At 42.0% G+C, this 19,757-nt stretch overlaps 2 protein-coding genes across 2 annotated transcripts; both read left to right on the forward strand.

Annotated features, from left to right (window-relative positions):
- On the forward strand, positions 1-12,461 carry LOC131264479 (hormone receptor 4-like). Its single transcript, XM_058266778.1, has 8 exons — positions 1-13; positions 4,449-4,691; positions 4,827-8,263; positions 8,649-8,904; positions 8,986-9,833; positions 10,280-10,472; positions 10,593-10,708; positions 10,789-12,461. Exons 1-8 carry the CDS (start codon positions 1-3, stop codon positions 10,867-10,869), a joined length of 5,187 nt encoding a protein of 1,728 aa, XP_058122761.1. The 3' UTR covers positions 10,870-12,461.
- A 6,412-nt stretch (positions 12,462-18,873) lies between these two features.
- On the forward strand, positions 18,874-19,398 carry LOC131264480 (uncharacterized). The gene is made up of 3 exons (XM_058266779.1): positions 18,874-19,000; positions 19,082-19,205; positions 19,272-19,398. Exons 1-3 carry the CDS (start codon positions 18,892-18,894, stop codon positions 19,396-19,398), a joined length of 360 nt encoding a protein of 119 aa, XP_058122762.1. The 5' UTR covers positions 18,874-18,891.
- Positions 19,399-19,757: the final 359 nt, after the last annotated feature.

The raw sequence follows: 19,757 nt of genomic DNA on the forward strand, positions 1-19,757 counted from the left end.
ATGACATCTTTAGGTAAAATTAGTTTTTAATGTACATGTGTATTAAATAAGCGCTAATCTCGAGATAAAAATGTCATATTGCATTTTATTTACCCAAGCTAGTACATACGCTTGGATCAAAATAACTTAAAGCTTACGTGAACATTGATGGGAGTTCGTCGCTTAGCGCTTTCGTTTCGATTGGTTCTTTCGTTGGAATCGCTTATGACACGTTTTCGTGCTCGGCATTCGCTCCAAAGCGATTCGTTCGTGCCGCCTAGCTCGTCTCGTCTAATTGAAACACATAGTAGAGCTCATTTTCCTCCCGCGATGCTCGGAACTTCCCCATTAGACGCACTCATCGGTGCCTAAATCGGGGCCACCATCGTCGATGCAACATCGTGAGCGCCGTCTGGCGGTGCATTCGGTGGAGCTCTGCTTACTGCAGTGAATATTGGAGGGGGGATTGATGTCTAACGTACGATTACATGCGCATGAACGAGTGCCGCCTAGTACAGGGTTCGTTGAACTTAGTTATAGCGTTAGACACCAAGGCCTTTTCCTGAGTGGCGAGTTCGGTGTGTGAGAGGCTGGTTGCATTTAGAAAGGGCAACTAGTTGTGATGCATTTTTGTAATGTGCTGTTCCATATCGTCAGTGAAGTGGCGTTTGAAACGGTCAATGTTACAACTTGAATGGTTGATTTCAGCGACGTTAGATTCGGTTTCCTCATTCTCATGTTGACAAAGACATCTATAGGATAAAGGCCATAGATATGTATGGCAGTTCATAGTATGACTTCTAGTCTATAAAAGCTAATCTCATAATGTTCGTGAAATTACGAAATACCAAACATAATGCTCTGTTTCTTTCTTAGTGTATTTTGTTTGGTTTTTTTCGGGAATACGCCATTTTAAACATGTAAATGCAGATGAATGCAGTTATTAGGAATAGAAAAAAGTAAATCAGAATAGAAAATGAAGATTACAAACATTTTTTGTACCTATTTATAGAAAAGGTTTTGCGGTAATAAATGTTTAACATGATCACTCTTCAACTATTTTTACTATTAAATCGTTTTTAAAGGAAATATAATTCTGTAACTAATGAATCTGATGACCTACCGCATGTTTTTTATGCAAGCACTTTGCTAGTCTAAGAAGTTGATTGCTCTGAACGCGGGATCGTACAAATTACATATACACACACTGTGTGCTGAGGGTTGTGCTGTCTGTAGTATATGTAAGACTATCAGCGATTGAACATTCCGTTGCAATTTGTGTGACTGGTGGGGGTTGAATTTTGCGGTAGGTTAGTTCTATCGCGAATCGGGAGGTACTGATACATCAGACAAGTACTTGTTGATTTTTCTTGGTGAGCATCGTAGGTCAGTTTGTTGCATTACTAGTACAAGTATGAGGTGGACTACCTTATTACACATATGATAAGTTTTGTAATATTTTTTTTATGTATGCTATGTGCACTAAGCGAAGTAAAAAGAAGTAAATCAACAACATGTTTTCTTTCGTAATCGGTTGAATTTCGGGTTAAATAAATTATTTAAATTAATAATTTTCAGAATTTCCATTTCAATTGTACTTTTTCTAGTTTGGAATTTTATTTCAACCAGTTTCACAACTTTTCGGTACTTTCCGGGCCTATTACGTAAAATCTTTGATCCACCACGATATCGTAGTCTAATTGTTATCCTGCTGTACCAAAAAAAAAGTTAAGGCCCATCATAGGGTCTTGTTCAATTAAGTTTATTTCTAGAATTTTGGAATCCTTTTTGAGATCTATGTCAATTTAAACTTCCGTCGCAATATAGAGCTGCCCATGGCATTGAAGTCCCACCAAAACTATGACTCATTTTAATACCAGGATCTATTCGATAATCGTACCAAACCTACTTCCAAAGATTTAGACCAACGAACATTCTCTTCATTGCGGAATATTTATGACAACTGATAGTTTTCCATGCTTCACATAATTTGCCGGTATTTTCGGCGGTGGGCTGATTTTCAAACATTTGCATTAAACTGACTTATTTACTTCAGTGCAGTGCGATATATACAGTGAATTAAGAAAGCCAGTCTTCACACTATCAAATCAACAAATTAGCTTTTTCTTTTAATATCTTATTCCTTTTTTATTGTATGAACGAGGTACTTTACTACGTTTCCAATAACCAATCATGCAAAAAAACATTATCTCGGTAAAAAAATTTACTAACTTCCTTCACAACTTTACCATAACCTAAACAATCGGAAGGACCAAAAACGCTTTGTAAGGCAAATTATCATTTGCCTGAACCATACAAAATGCTCCTCTTCGCCTTTCGCATCTAGAATGCCTCGGATAATGCTAGAGAATGTGCAGTAGGATTAAGGATTTTTTATATATATTCTGTCGGATTGGTTTCAGTTCATTTTCCAGATTGCGCTTGAAGTCATGGGTTTAAACTAGTCATGTGCAAACTGAGCCAGAGTGAGTGAATGAGTTGATCTTTCTTCTTAATGAGTGAACTAATTCAAATTACCATTATTTCTTTTGGCTTATTTGTGAGTTAACTGACACAGAAAGATTTGGCTCTCTCAGAATCCCAAGGAATGATTTGTTGCTCAGCCAAGCCCAAAGTGTCGGGTAGAAGGGTGTTAAGGCTCCGTTTTTTGTCGCAGGTTCTATGCACGTGAATCATCAGTCATGATTCTTGGAACACAAAAAAGAAATGAATCATTCTGAGTGAGATAAAGAATTGACTCCCCATTCCAACTCACTCCCTCTGAATTGATTAATTTTACTCACACTAGTTCAAACCCACAATATTTCGAAAGGCTGACTGTTGATACTACAATCTACCTCCAATGATGATACTACAATTGATCTACAATCATATTACAATGTGCCGTCGTAAAACGAATTGCGAAATTGTAATGGGATTGGAAATGGTATTCGTAATACTAACCTTCTTTTGCTATTCTTACCATATTAAAAGCTGTTTTTACTTGTTCTTATCGAACTGTCTTAAGCGAGATTCGAACCCACAGCCCTAACTCTCGTGGGGCCTATTAGTTGTGCGTACAAGTATTCCTGATATTCCATATATTGAGCCCAGTGCAGCTTTGTTTCCACAATTTCTGCTCTTGCGCTGGCCTCAAGGTAGTAAAATTTTACCGTATGCTCTGTTTTTGCACATGTCACAATCGCATTCCTCCCAGAGACGACCAAGTGAGAGTTCAATGGTAATGGCGATCATGGCTCTCGTTCATTTACTTTAACCTAACAGTCATTGTCGACCAGTTACGGTTCAGCTTGCCTCTTCGGTCGTGCTCATGCAAACAAGTTACAAATGTAAATCGAGAGTGCATCGCGTTCAAGGCGACTTGCGATCGCGGAAGTTTGTACTAACGGTTTACTACGACACTTCCCATGCGATTGGCGGCGATGGCTTGGCTAGTGCATCAGTGAGCGTTCGTCCGATTTAAAGCAATAATATTGATACTCCTATGGATACGTAGTAGTTATGAAATGACCGTCAACGCCTTAAGCAATCGTTTAACAAGAATGTATAACGTGAAATTTATTAAATATATCAAAATTAATGTTTATACAAGTCCACCCATAAGTTCTTGGTAAGCCAATAAATGTACAATGAAATGCAAGCATTAACTATTTGGTTTATTGATTATAAAAGCATACCTAGTCGGTCGTTACATTACTCACGACTGTCGATTGTGACAGTAAACAGCTCTGGCACACACTTTAGTATGTTTCTGCTGTCTACTTCTGTGTTGATTTAAAAAAAATATGTTCGTTTCAATGTTTGTAATGATTTTTGTGTTTGATCTTCAAAATAAACTTTTAAATATAGCTATTTAAATTTAAATGAAGTTATATAAACTCATGAAACATGGTTCACGAGTGATGTATGTAGTTACCGACGTAGTGCAAATATAGCGTTGCGTTCATATTACAATCCCGACCATAACCTTAAGGGGGCTATGAGAGGCATCGGTTATCGACGGACAAGTGTTTCTCTATCTTTCCCGGTGACTTTAACCTTTCACGCTGTCTTGTTATCAATTGCGGAAATACAAATGACTGGATTGTTGTCGACGTTGTTCTGGTATTCTCAGGGCGTTGCATTGTTGATGCATTTGCCAGGCGCAAAGTGTTGGGTGTACTGTTCGCAATCGTTCAACAGCATCTTAAGCAGACGCATTATAAAACGATAATGAATTATAATGTACCAGATCATAAAAAAAAGAAAAAAAAAGAGTTGATTCGTGTCATACCTAAATAGTGGATATGCTTTAAAGTTAGATAGATTATATGGTGTAGGATATTATTGTTTGTTTGGTCATGTCATTTTTAAAGGTACCAGCCTATGACCACACTCAACCTGTTGCAATAATTAGTGCAAAGAGCAAAATTAATTAATTTATTTTATCCTTTCTTTGGCCTTCGCAGGAATTATGACACTGAGCCGTGGACCATACAGCGAGCTCGATAAAATGAGCCTTTTTCAAGATTTGAAATTAAAGCGAAGAAAAGTCGACTCACGATGTAGCAGCGACGGTGAATCGATAGCCGACACGAGCACATCTTCGCCAGATCTTCTGCAGCCTCTGTCACCCAAGATGTGTGATCAGCAGCCGCAGCAGCAACAGCAACAGCAACAGCAACAGCAACAGCAACAGCAACAGCAACAGCAACAGCAACAGCAACAGCAACAGCAACAGCAACAGCAACAGCAACCTCATCAGCAACAGCTTCCGCTTTCGCATCCGCATCCGCTGTCACAACAATCTGCTGGAAGCGGAGCTGATGTCACACCTTCCCCGGTAGCACCATCCACGACTGAGGAGCCTCACGATACCACGTCGATTGCCGAAGTTGGCAGTAACGGCAGGATCCGAACAGGCCATCATCAAAGCCGATTGGACAATGGAAACGGACCGGAGGACGGCGACGAGCGTCGCAGCGTTTGTTGCGTCAATAATGCAGCGTCCTCGTTACCACCAACAAAGCCACCGATGTACGATAACGGGACTGCAACAAACGCGGCTGCTGCCGGCTGCTCTGGCGATGGCGACGCCGCTCTGAAGGACGACGTGTACAACAGCAACCGAACGTCGCCCGATTCATCGCCCGCAGTGTCCGTAGAAGGGCGACCGTCCAGGAATACCGGTGCTACGAGCCTCGGGAGCAGTAGCGGAGCAAGTGTGATACGTTCGGTGGCCGATGAACGGCAATGCCGTTCGGTGAGTCCACCGACTACTACTACTGCGGGCCTCACGAGCACCAACATTAGTGATAGTGCAGCTGGCAACGGCAATAGTAGTAGCACCGCGAGTACTACTAATGACAACGGAACCAACAACACTGCTGCACGGCTCGCTGGCGGCAAGCTCTACACCGGCCATAGTACCAGTAGTAGTGGCAGTAGTAGAAGTAGTAGCAGTAACAATAGTAATAACAACAATAACGTAACTATTAAAAACTCGCATCAGTTGCTGCATCAACAGCAGTCACAGCAGAGAAGCTGCGAAGCAGACGACGATCGTAAGGATGATGGGCACGTTACGAATGCTCACACTGTTGGACCCGGTGAAAGGCCACATGTGACGGTCCTTGTTACCCCACCGTCGTCACGTATCAAAGGTGCGCCGTCAAGTGGCGGCGGTGGCACGGAAGGCGGAGGTGTGACGAATGCAGCTGCGGCCGCTGCAGCCGTGGCGGCTGCGGCAACGACACTAGTGACGCTGGGAATGCGGAAGCAGCAGTCGCTGCCTCTTCCGCCACCTCCACCGCCTCCTCCCACTTCCTCCTCCTCCACTGCAACAGCTTCTTTGACATCATCATCATGCTCGTCAGTGTCGGTCCTCCCATCCACCGCTCGGTCTCCCTCATCCGACCTGACCGGTGCGGCACCACCAGTCTTACCGGCCTCGGGTGATGCCGAGGCGACAGTCGATCGTAATGCCGGCAGCGACACTGCACCAAACGGTGTATCCAATCGCGAAGGCCTCAATGCGCACGGGAGTGATAGCGAGCCTAGCAGGCACCGCAGCAACAACTCCTCCGCAGCATTAGTTGCATGTTCCTTGTCCACGTCCTCGACAACGACCTCGACAACGTCATCCTCCCAGTCTGCAATCTTCACTCATCAGTCGATGGCGGGGGGTGTTCCGATGTCTCCAAAGATTGCATCTAGTCAGATTGTTGAATCAACGATGCCTGCTGTTGGTGGTGGCGGCTCTAGCCAGCAACAGCATGTCTTGATAACGCAACAACAGATGCTACAGGCGATGCAGCAGCAGATAAGAATAAAGAAAGAGCGCCAGCATCAGTCTCAACAACAGCAACACAAACAACAGCAGCAGCTAGACCAGGAGCACCAGGAGCAACAGCTGCATCAACTGCATCAGCAACAACACGCGCAACATCAACACCAGCATCAGCATCAAATGGTAATTGCTAGTTCAACAATGCTCAATAACAATCGGCAGATGAACAGCCACAACTTTGCTGCCCAGCATGCACAACAGCAGTTGTTCATCAAGCGTGAGCGTATGCCGCACCCTCCGGGAACACCTGTATCTTCACATGCGACCGTGGTGCGGCAATCTGCTAGTCCAGTGTCGATGATTAATAGTAGCACCTCACATATGCAGCCCCCAATGTCTCCGCAACAGCAGCAGCCACATCGGCCACCTAGCAGCCCGCTACAGGTCGCATCATCCAGTGCCGGTTCGCAGCAACACCATCAACAACATGCACCTCAAACGCATGTGATCATAAAGCGTGAGCGCGGTTTGGCCATCCATCAGCAGCAGCTTCAGCAGCATCAGTCCGCATCTATGGGGACAACCGGCTCCTCCAGCGGGGGGAATGGCACAGGATCGGGTCCGATTGGCAGTCCCACGGCAAGCAGTACGACTGCTGTAACACCCTCGTCCACGGCTGCAGCGGCTGCGGCAGCGGCGGCCGCTGCCGCTCTGCAACTCCGGCATCCTATTCGTGATGCCGCGATACTGTTTCGTGTTAAAAATGAAGCCAGTTCCTTGCCGGCTGCGACGACTGCTGCTAACTTGCTTGCTGCCCAGCAACAGCATCAGCAGCAACACCATCGAATGGTTTGGCCGGGCTCCGCCGCTGTCCAAGCTGTAACACAAGGAGCTACAGCGCACCGTATAAACGGGGTTAAGCCAGAAGTGATCGGTGGACCGCTACCACCTATAAGAAGCCAAATATCATCTCCACACCATCAGCAGCAGCAGCAACATTCACCACATCATCCGCATCAATCGCAGCAGTCGCCGCAACACCATACCAGCCCGGGCCCGAATGCGTCACAGACACCGCCACGTGTCACACCGACGGTCATTATGGGCGAATCTTGTGGGGTTCGTACGATGGTGTGGAGTTACGATGCTCCCGTACACGTGCATAACCCTTCGTTATCCAATAATGGGAGTTCCACTGGTAACGGGTCAGCAGGATCGTCCCAAGGATCCTCAACCGTTGGAAGTAATAGTGGGAGTACCCAGCAACATCAAACGAACCACCACCATCAGCTCTTGCAACATCAACAGCAACATCATCATCAGCAACAGCAGCAGCATCATCATCATCATCAGCAGCAACAGCAGCAGCACCAGCAGCAACAACAACAACTTCAACAACAACAGCAACAACATCATCAACAACAACAACAACAACAACAACAACAACAACAACAACAACAACAACAACAACAACCGCAACAACCGCAACAACAACATCAACATCAACATCAACAACAGCAGCATACAGTAACGACGGCTGGACACCATCTTGGAGCACAGCAACAACACAATCAAAGCAATGGTGGAGCGGGAAACAATGGTATCGGTAGTATCAGTACCAGTAGTAACAATAGCAACAGCAGCAATGGCAGCAATTCCCAAAGCAACGTGTCCCCCAGCAGTAACAACGAAGAAGCGGCCCATCTGCTGTTGAGCTTAGGGCAATCCGTGGTGCCTACAACGTCAGCGGCAGCAGCAGCAGCTGTTGCAGCCGCGGCGGCGGCCGTTGTGGTTGGGCACACGCAGTGGCAAAACACCAATCACCACCGTACTGGGTTACCCCTCAATATGGAGCGTCTTTGGGCCGGTGACTATGGCCAATTCCCGACCGGACCGCATCAGACACAGCAGCAGCAGCAGGCCCTCAATCTCACAGCTCAACAGCAGCAAAGTTTAGGCTGGAACCTCGGTGGAGCTCCCGGGGGGCCCAAGAAGGTAAGCAAAGTGTTGTAAAAACCAGCTCTTTTTGAAGAGCGGAGCGGGCATATAACGCTTTTCGAGTGGAGCAGAGCTCCTTTCGCGACTCTCGCCTCTTTTGCTCCTTTTCGCTCCTTTAGCTCTTTTAGCTCTTTTTGCTCTTCTTGCTCGTTTAAACTCATTCTCTCCTTCCACTGCATTTGCTTCTTTTCGTTCCTTTCACTCCTTTATTTATATGTTTCTCAATTTTTTCCTCAAGTTTTCCTCGCAAACGAGTTACAAGAACGCAATGTAGCGAAAAGAGCGTAGGGACCGAAAAAAGCGAAAATATTGTCCAAATTTTGGCGTAAGTGCCACCTATCTCAACCACCACTTTCAAACCTATTCATTTTGTTTTTTGCAGGAGCTTCTGGACGACATGCCTCCAGACGAGGACGACCAACCGCTGGTGTGCATGATCTGTGAGGATAAGGCGACGGGACTACATTACGGTATTATAACGTGTGAAGGATGCAAGGGCTTTTTCAAACGGACCGTGCAGAACCGCAGAGTGTACACGTGTGTGGCCGATGGAACTTGCGAGATCACTAAAGCCCAGAGGAACCGCTGCCAGTATTGTAGGTTTAAAAAGTGCATCGAGCAAGGAATGGTGCTGCAAGGTGAGTCGCGATGCAATGCGGTATTCCCGTACGCAAAATTGTAATGTTTTCCTTCTATTTCACTTGTTTTCCTTTGGCTAGCGGTACGAGAGGATCGGATGCCCGGTGGACGTAACAGTGGTGCGGTTTATAATCTGTACAAAGTTAAATATAAGAAACATAAGAAAAATAACCAGAAGGCAACCAACGCAAAACTGATGCAAGGTGCCGGCGGGCTGGGAAGTACTGTTACAGGCTTTGGTGGTGGTGCCGGCGGTCTAGGTATCGGTGTAGGTGCTGGTGGCGGCCCCCATGACAGTGGCGGTGGGGTAGGCTCCGATGGAGACAGCACGAAGTCGACGGGCCTTTATCAACAGCAGAACCAACAGCATCCTTCCCACCCGCAGCAGCATCTGCCCTCGACGACGTCGCCAGCGATGGTAAAGTCGGAAGGATTGAATCACTTGTCGTCGCATCTGGTGAATGGCACCATCCTGAAAACGGCCCTTACCAATCCAAGCGAGATAGTGCATTTACGCCATCGGCTAGATAATGCCGTCAGCTCGTCCAAGGATCGGTCGATCTCATACGAGCAAGCCTTGAACATGATACATACCCTTATAGACTGTGATGCTATGGAAGACATAGCTACCCTACCGCATTTTAGTGAATTCCTCGCTGACAAGTCGGAGATTGGCGACAAGCTATGCAACATTGGTGACTCGATCGTGCATAAGCTGGTGTCGTGGACGCGCAAACTACCATTCTACACCGATATACCGGTAGAGATTCACACCAAGCTGCTGACTGACAAGTGGCACGAGATCCTGGTCCTGACGACTGCTGCCTACCAGGCGATGCACGGCAAGAAAAGCATTAATCCGGTGCAAACGCAACCTAGCAATGTTGTATTGGCGCCGGACAAGAATGATCCAGAATTTACGGAAGAGGTAGGGTGTTATTTTTTTACTTTCTATCATCAAAGCAAAAAATGGCTTAGCTGGCACTCTTATCTAACACACAGCTACAAACTCTTGGTCTAAGGTGTTGCTTTTCGATACCATTTTTAACGAGTCAAAAAATTGCAACCTCATTAATGTTCAGAAAACTTACTTTTTGGTGAATTTCTACATGAACCGTGACTGATGTTGTTAGTGAGCCATTATCACTAGCCGACGATTCATTTAATACATACTTTCAAATTTGTTCTTAACTCATCCGTACAGACCATAAGAATACTCTTTATATAATTTTACTGCTAAATAGGTTCATAATATCGAGTTCAATATTAACAATACCATATTCACATTAAAATGAATATCTATAATGATAAGAGCTGGATTTATATGGTGGAATCTGTGAGTACTAATTTTTCTATTTTGTGTTCCTTCTTAAGATAACTTCCCACCTGCATACGTTGCAATCATGCCTTACCACCCTCATGGGACATCCGATTTCAATCGAGCAGCTAAAGATTGATGTTGGCCAGATGGTGGAGAAAATGACGCAAATTACGATCATGTTTCGTAGGATAAAGCTAAAAATGGAGGAGTATGTTTGTCTGAAAGTATACATTCTACTTAACAAAGGTAATGAAAAACCGCCTAATTAAAAAAAAAACGCATCAGGTTATTAATCCTAAAACAATCTTTTTTTCATATGTCTTATTCAATCCTTTTTTCCTATGGTGTGTGCTCCTCGGTACGCAGAGGTGGAGCTAGAAAGCATTCAAGAACGCTACATCCAAGTACTTAGAAGCTATCTACAGCACACCATGCCACATAATCCCAATCGACTGGGCGATCTGCTGGCCCATATCCCAGAGGTAAATTTATTAGACCGGAGTATGCCGGGTCGGACGTCATAAAAGAAAGTCATAAAATGGATCGTTTGTTATTGTTTCAGATACAAACTGCAGCTAGCTTGCTCCTGGAGAGCAAAATGTTTTACGTGCCCTTCGTCCTCAACTCGGCCAACATCAGGTAGCAGATGATCGAGCGTGGGATGATGCGACCAGCAATCGCAGCTCTGAGACAACCGTCATCCCAGCCGAATGCCGAATGCAGTTTAGGCACGAACGTGCAACTGGCAGTTTCCGAGCTGGCCGATCGGAGTGCAGTTGGTGGTGAAACATTTGATAGTCAGAAAAATTCCACCTGCAGCCCCCCAAATTGGTCGACCCAACAACAACGGGGTGGTTCAACAAACCGCTCGCAAACTCATACCGCTGTTGACGGCAATGGCAATCCCGCACCGACGCAAATCGGCGCTGGCGCTAGCGGCTTCACGCCGGCGAAGGTAAATATAAGTGAGCCCCTGCAACATCTTGATACTCTCGGTTTGGTTTCCACAACAAACTCGCGCGTACGAGCATCGGAATCATCCATGCTTGTGCCCAGTGTGTCGGCGGTCGGTAACAGTAGTACTCGTAGTAACGACGGAACAAGCAGCAACAGTAGCACCGATAGCAACAACGGCGCGAAGGGCACACCCACTGCCAATATAAATAACAGTAATTGTAATAGAAATAATCATAATAGTAATAGTGGCATTGTGGTCGATAGCAACAATACCAATGCCGTAACAATATTTGTTATTAAAACAGTGTTACCTGATGAATAATCTTCGAGGATATTCGAGGCCATAGTAATGCGAAGAAGGCAGCCACTGATTGGCAGCCGTCTGCCGAAACCCTTACTGCTCTATCGGTGGTGATTATCTGCCATCTCTGGTATAGAGTACAAGGTACGAGGCTCGGATCGGATCTGTACTCAGACTAACCGTTCCAATAGGGAAGAGGTGCGGGTGGAGGTTGGTATTCTGACCAACCACATGTGGATACTTGCATCCAAATGCGTTAATGATTCTTCTTTCTCTGCCCGTAATTTTCCGTCCTATGCGAGCTAGATCTCGTTGTGCCGCTCGCAACGATTCAGTGATAGTTCCCTGAGAAGATGTCAAATGACTGAAAAAGCCTATGCATCCAGCTTTAGTCAAAGAAAAACAAGGAAAAGAAAAAAACTATTGTTTCGAACGTATGCCTTTTGTTATCTATTGAAAGGCACAATGAGTGTGTGTGTGTGTGTGTGTGTGTGTGTGTGTATGTGTGTGTGTGTCTGTGTGTGTGATGCATTTATTTGAGTGGACAATGCAATGGAGAGAAATGGATCGAGACTGTGTTTTAGTTGTGTGTTCATTTTTTTTTCTTTTTTTGTAACCTGTTTTAGTTTTCTCTGCATCGATGAATGCTATCAGTTGCCTTGTCGCAGGGTTTCATGTAAGAATGGAGCATAGGGGATGAAAGCGATTTTCAGTTCTACCAAAAGGTTAGAGCATAAACATTTGCATTCTTTGAATAGCATAAAAGCTCAATGGATCGAACATATATTTGGCAGATCCACGTGGATGATGGTCCATTGGAATGGCATATTGAGGAAAATTGATGTAGCATTTGTTGGTGAATGTTGCAAAACGAAGCAGGCCCTGGATTATATGAACAGAGGAACAGCAGGATTACAAAAGGCGATTGGACGAAGCTGATACAATATAGCAGACGTTTGAATATAATTGTATAGAAACGAATTTCTTCTAATTTCTTCATAACTAATGGACATCGGAAAGGGATTTTCTTATGATCAGCAAACAGCAAATTGTAGCTGACAAGAAGGAAAGAAAGTAGAAGAATCGGAAATAATTGTAATGCAAAATTTAACCACACCATCCTTACCGATAAATGCACCCATTACATGTTGTCAGGATATGTATATAGTTCATATATATATATATATGCCTATATACACACATAGGCACATTGTAAAACATTTATAAAACGGAACATTTAAACATTCAAGGAAATAAATTTTCCAGTACTAGGAAGTCTGAAAAAGAATGCCTTCTATATTGACATAATTAATTAGTACGCGTGGTACTGGGACAGCAATTGCAGCCACATGGAGTAGGAGAGATACATAAGTAAGAAAAATCGTGAAAGAAATGCGCAAAAAAACCAAAAGAAACCACCCTGATGAAACACGTTATTTATACGTAGCTAGACGCAGTAAAATGCGAACAAACAGCAAACAAACAAAAAACAATACAAATGTTACACACGAAAAATGAGTACACCGTAAGCAAATTTAAAGTGGTTGTAGCCAGTCCAAACATAGAAAGAAATTGTAGGGTGCTTTATTTGTCGCAACTCCACTGCCAATAAATAGTTGAAGAACAGCTACCAGCACCCTGCCCTTTGTGCGTGTGTATACTGCCAGAGTATGGAGAGTGCATTCGAATGCTATTAATTTGTCACACAGTTAGAGGCGAACAGTATTTACCAACCATAGAATTGCACTTAGGTAATCTAATGTTTTGTTACTTGTTTATTCAAACGACAGCATCAAAACGGATGTAAGGCTTAAACCAACTATCTACTTTTTTGTCCTTCCGAAACCCTCCCATCCTAGCCCTACCTTATTGGTGTAGATGCGGGATGGGCACAAAGGGTCAGAGAGGTCGTCTATAAGGACAATCTTATAAAAAAATCAACTTTCTCCTTGTTTTCAACAATGAATGTATCTTTCGAGGAAAATTGCAAAAGGCAATAGTCAATTCCTTGCCTTTGTAGGACAACGATTTTAGATGAACTTAACAAACCATGATTTGTGTTTTATCCAATCTCTCACTCTCTGTCTCTCTCTCTCTCTCTCTTTCTGTTTTATTTCCTTCATCGCTTTTTAAAAGCGAACGCAAGATAATGGAACATTTTGAAATGGTTAGACGCACAACGTACTGCTATACAACCTTTTAAATAAAAGTATGAAATATTGAAGAAAAATAACAAAAGAAAAAGTAAAATTATTATTTTCCTAAAATTCGTTTTGTCGCTAGCATGGAAAATGGGTTTAGCCGATGTTTATTAAATAATTCAAGATGTTTCTGTGCACCCATTATTGTTCAACATTTTGTTGGATACTGTGTAGATAATTTGCAAGAAGTTGGGAGTGCTTTCTTCAATAATTGAATTCACGATTTACATATGCGAACTAAATTAGTTGAACTAAAAACGAAGAAAAAGTTACATGGCAGGCAATATCCACCGACAATTCCGTAATTGAATGTGTCCTGGAAACGAACTTTTTTACAAATATATGTTGTTTCCGATCATAAATTTTAAACTGCGTTCAATTGTCTTCACAGCGATGCTTTTATTTTGTTTCGTATTTATTGATCATGGTTTAAATCATCATCACTAAACTATACACAGTATAAAAAAAACAACCAAACCGAGGCGTAAGGAGTGATGCTCTTGATTGGGGTGAGATCGAAGGCGATAGTAAGCGAAGATACAGTTTAAGATTATGTTTCTACAGTTTTCATACACCTCATTTCGACATACGATCATAGTCAAAAACGTTTAGGTTCCAGGTGTACTGAGAAGAAGAATACCAGTTAATCCTAGGCGAGCATAAGTACACTCTACGTATGAAAGATAATGAGTTTTTAGTTTTTATTTCGCATTCTATATTAGATTAAAGCGACACGATGCGTTATCTGCTGCAGTAGATTTATCATTAGTTAAAGTAAGTTTATGTTAAGCGTTACTTATAGAATTATTCCTAGAAAGTGAGGATGTCTTCGTTTTTATCTCTCAGTTTTAGATAAATTATTTATAGTCGTTTGAAATCAAACAAAACATAAATCCTGCATATGATTAGTACCACATTTTTTGTTGGTAACACTACATGAAACGTATTTTATCACTTACATATTCTTAGATCTGAACGTTGTTTAGTATCGTCCTGAGCGTTCATACTGTTTTTGTTTATATGAGCTAAACGTTTCGATAGCAGTATACTTTCACTAGTGAATTAATGCTGTTATGATCACAAGCTATCGTTCACAAAGTATATAGCGAAAATATAGAAAACATATTTTTAAGAATTTCATACAATACTGGCCATTTTGAGTCGCAACCCAATTGTGTTTACATTAGAAGAAAAGTAACAAAGATAGGCAGGAAAAAGTTAAACGCAGACAACAAGAGAACCAAATATTTAGATCATAGAATTGTTTTTGTTTGTTTGTTTAGTTGTTTTTACGTTTTAATGGTGTGTTTGTCTTTGTGTGTGTGTATGTGTGTGTATGTTTGTGTGTTCGCGTGTGTGTGTACATCGATAAGCTGACTAATACGACATAAAAGGTTTGATGGCTTGCCCTAAGGAAACCCATAGACGTTTTAAGAATATACAAACCATATGGATTTCAACGCGCAGTAAAACAAAAGCCATGTTTTGCGGTTTGGGGTAAAGCATGATGAAAGCACACACAAAATCAGACATAGACATACACTGCATAGAAGTGGTGTGTGACATAGAGTATGAGGAGCTGCTCGTACTTAGAACAGCTAATGCATACATTTCTCTGATCAATAGAAGAAAAGCTGATGGCGTGTATTGCCACTGCTGATCTTATAATCCGCTCAACATGTAAAGTAGCAGTAACAGAATGTTTCTATAACTGCAAAAAAGGCATGAAAGAAACAGGGTTTACAGATGTCAGCGACTATTCATATAAACACACTTGAATGCTTAAGAGACATAGATTTTTTTCTTATATAGAGTATTGTAATGATCCGCAGCATATTGCAGTCATTTCATAAACATCCCATTGCAAAGACAAAGCGCACCCACACAAACAAAGCATCATTATTGTTGTTAAGCACTATCACACCGAATCCTAGCGAAAGAAACCATTGTTACCAGCGACACCATAACACAACCAACGTATCTTTATCTACGGGCCACACTCGATATAACCCACAATGAACACATCCACTTATAAAATAAAATTTCAATAGTTTTCATCAATAAATTGTTCCTCCTACTTTGTGTTTACGTGTCATTTGATAGGCCATGTTAGTAACGAATCTGACAATGAATATGCTGAGAATTTGAAAAAAAATGCTTCCATCATGCAGAATTAGGTTATCAGGTCAAACGAGTAAAACGGCATGTAGGGATGCATGCTCCCGAACTGAACTGGACTGAACGAACTTTCAATAAATGGTAAAAAATAAAATAGCAATAATCGAAAATGACGCAAGCTACTGCGGATGAAAATGTTCTCCCATCTTGTTCAGAAAAGTTTTGTATTGGCTTTAGAATAAGTGTTTTCGGCTTTTTTCGATTGCGAATTAAAAGTTGCCTCTCAATCCGTATCTCGTTAGTTGTGCTCGCTGTTTCTTCCGATGGATTAAAACGACTGTAGAGTAAGCCAAAAACTGAAAAATACACCATCCTTCTAGAGGATAGCGACTAGAGACACAAGTAAACATACCATGCCGATACTATACACCACACAACACATTATATGCAGGTGCTTATTATTTTGTAATCGCGAATAAAGTGATACTTTGGTTCGCCTTTAGGGTAAATTGTTGTAAAACGGAGCGCGAAAGGTGGTTCAAAGTTACCAGGACAAGTTGGAGAAGACAGAACAACAGAGCATTAGAGAAGCGGGCAGCAGAGTTGTGAATGTGAATATAGTCGGAAAAGCCGAAAGCACATCATCGGAAAAGCCGAAAGCTTTGCTTACCATTTGCTTCGTTCGTCTAGTTATTGTTTGGAGTAGCAATAAATTGAGCTGATTTTATGATTTACTACTCGCAGAGTTAAAATCATCTCCCAAACCGAGCACATTTCTCGTTCATATAAAGCTCAGCTTTAGTAGTATCACTTTTGTACATTCTTCGGCTAATTTCTTCTCCTAGTGTTATACCTATAAAGTAAATACATTTCATTGTTTAGTGTCACCGCGCCTCTCCGCAAGACTCATAAACACAACTGCACTTAATTATTCACCATTGTATAAAAAGAAAACGCCGAATACTGCCCAACAAAATGTTAACCAGAACTGCCATTTATCAGCAACAGTAAGGCCACTTGTAGAAGAAAAACAGCAGCAAAACACACCACCAGTACAGTTTTTCTGTGGTAGTATTATGGCTTTCGCTATAGAGAAGTAAACTTATAGATGTAATAAACGGTTTGAAACAATCCATATGTTGCTGCTATATTCTTTTGAACCTTTGAACTGGTCGCTTTTACGTAGTCCCTATGGCATGTGAGGAAAACTCACTTAAATGTACAAGTAAGTGTGTTTTGTTTTAAAATAGGAAACACGACAAACATTTAGAATACAAATAGAGTAACGAAATCATAGCCACTCGAGAGACAGATGTTGAGTTTTCCATTTTAAAGTTCTTACCTAGTGACATGTTGTTTAGCCGTCTTTAATTTTAATTCTTTTCTTTATCGAAGCAAACACTGGGAACTGTTACAAATACATCAAAAACAAATTCACATTCACAAAATACATGTCACATTCGGAACGCGTGGACAAATGTTATAATGAGTATTCGATAAAGCATGCTATTTCATACTTGATGTAGCTGAACGAACCAAAATATTAAACAAAAAAAAACATTCAACATAAATATTGCAAAGAACTGGATAACGATAAGTGATAAAGTCGCTAGAGAGCTGAAACGTGAGAGACGAGCCAGCAACAATAGGCTGGCAAGATCGTAAAGATACATTAACGATAGCAAGTAAACAGGAAATAAGAGTGCATCATTTTGGATGAAAGACTGCCACTTAAACACGATATGCTCGATAATTTATGGGAAACTTAGAGTACGCCGTAACAAAAGCCGTACACCGAAAAAAAATAGAGAAAAGAAAAGAAAAGATGAGAAAACTAACACCAGTTTTGTTAGCAGTTTGATTGTTGACAATTATGTATGAGCGAAATTATGTCGGTGTCGAAAATGCTTCGATACGCATTGTAAAGGTAGATAAACCAAAATGCGTTGCAAACATTAGAATTCCATTGTGGGAAACTAGGGACACAATAGGCGGGTTGTCTGAAAAGGAAAAAAGGCGCCCGCTTATATCAGCGCAGTTAACGAACGCATGCATACAAAACACACATACATACAAGCGCAAAGAACAGCATACTGAATTATTTAAAAAAAACACACACAACTGCTATACTCTAAAGTGTAATGGTAAGCATAAAAAGTAAATAAAATCGTAAATTAATTAATAAAACACTGTAATAATGACTGATGGAAATGGAGACCGAGTAGTAGAACTTGCGTTAAGAAAACTAAAACTCAAATTTTGTGTAAAAATCAAACGAATTAAATTAAGATAAGGAGAATAGAAAGCAATTGGTACCGAATATGAACGTTTGTCGAGCATATAGGAAGTATGAACGTCAAAATATGATAAATAAATTTGCTAACATGTGAAACAAAACTGGCGCTCGCCTTTGGCTCATTTTGGGTTATTTCAGCTACCTGTTTATATCACAATCATAATAGCTCAATCTCCGAGACTGTTGAGAAGTTTTTTGAACACATTGTCTATACGATCTACATTTCTGATAGAGGTGTCTAGCTGCTGGAGAAGTGGTTGTGAATCAATGTTTTCTTCAAACATACGAGCATCAAAATATGAGTGCGGTCAGCGAGGTTATCTGTGTCCACATAGTGAATCGCCACACGCCCCCCCTGATCCCAGGTTTTTGTGGGAACAACGCACGTCAAGTGTTAATGCAACCACGCAGAGGGTGTTTGGTCGAATGTTAGTTTTCAGTATTTAAATTAAAGAAATGAAAATTAAAATTAGAAATTTCCGGGACGAAAAGGAAATGATTCTCGAATGGGTCGATTATATTTTCCGCTCGGTGAAACGTACGACATGCTCTAGCGCTTTCTATACAAACGCCTGTGTGACAGCTTAGCTTACTTTGCTTTTTGTTACACACTTGCAAAAATTGTGTACTTGTCGGACCGTTTTGGAATTACCCTGTATCGAAGACGAAGGCGTTTGACGCAGAATCAGGAAAAACAGGTTGTTTGGCTCTTCTATCACCTCCGCCCGAGTCTCACGGCCATTCGAGCGTCTGTTGCGTTTTGTGGCGGTTGGTAATCTCTTTGGCAGCATCATGGTCAAGTTGTGTCAGCTTGTGTTGTTCATTGGAGTGACGGTGGCTAGCATGGCGATAGGGCAAACGGAGGCAGCAGCATACCTAATGGCAAATGCGACACATCCTGGTACGTGAAGCCGTAAAATATAAACCTATAAACCTCTCTAGCACGAGGTACTAGCAACGTTTTTGTATTTCAATTCTTCAGATTACCCAGGGGCATGCTACGATTCGCACCGGGAACTTAGCCTGAAACCGAACGAAACGGTTCAACTCAAAGGTGAATGCGCAGAGATGTCGTGCGACTCGCAATTTACCATTTCCTTCTACTCGTAAGTACTTTTCGCCGTCTCCTAAGGTGTTGTGCTAATGTGAATGTTTGATGTATTACGTTGTAGGTGCGGAGTATCTCATGTTGAGTCACCGGAATGTGTCCTAACAGGTCAAGATTTTAGCAAAGATTATCCAGCGTGTTGCAGTAAATACACGTGTACCGACAAGGACGGGAAAACGTACCGCATGTAAAAACTGTTGTTCAGTTTATTTTTGAAAACGTTTAAATTGTATCTAATAAATTGTGTGAAGATTTGAATGAACTTATCGTGATTCATAATGAACTTATCGATGTGAATTACCATGTGTCTTTGCTAAGTGAAATTGTTTTGGAAAAATCATAAATTTCTGCGCTAGATGGCGCTGCAGATTGTGTGGCACAGCTCTGCTTTAGTAACCATGTTTACCGCACCAAAATTTATATTTCATGAAGCTAGAGGGCACTGATTATTGAAACGGTTTGCGACAAATGTCTAAACCCCTTTGAAATGTTTCTTTTGTTGAATTTTCAATTTTTTTTCCGTTTATTTCAATATTTCAACGATCAGCGC

This window comes from Anopheles coustani, chromosome 2, assembly GCF_943734705.1.
Source record: "Anopheles coustani chromosome 2, idAnoCousDA_361_x.2, whole genome shotgun sequence".
NCBI lineage: Eukaryota > Metazoa > Arthropoda > Insecta > Diptera > Culicidae > Anopheles > Anopheles coustani.

Bases quoted from the DNA above. Each gene is read 5' to 3' on its own strand.
- LOC131264479 (XM_058266778.1), top strand. The intron at 8,264-8,648 runs GTAAGCAAAGTG...TGTTTTTTGCAG, and splicing joins CTCCCGGGGGGCCCAAGAAG to GAGCTTCTGGACGACATGCC. The intron at 9,834-10,279 runs GTAGGGTGTTAT...TTCCTTCTTAAG, and splicing joins ATCCAGAATTTACGGAAGAG to ATAACTTCCCACCTGCATAC.
- LOC131264480 (XM_058266779.1), top strand. From the start codon at position 18,892: ATGGTCAAGTTGTGTCAGCTTGTGTTGTTCATTGGAGTGACGGTGGCT. The intron at 19,001-19,081 runs GTACGTGAAGCC...TCAATTCTTCAG, and splicing joins GGCAAATGCGACACATCCTG to ATTACCCAGGGGCATGCTAC. The intron at 19,206-19,271 runs GTAAGTACTTTT...ATTACGTTGTAG, and splicing joins TTTACCATTTCCTTCTACTC to GTGCGGAGTATCTCATGTTG.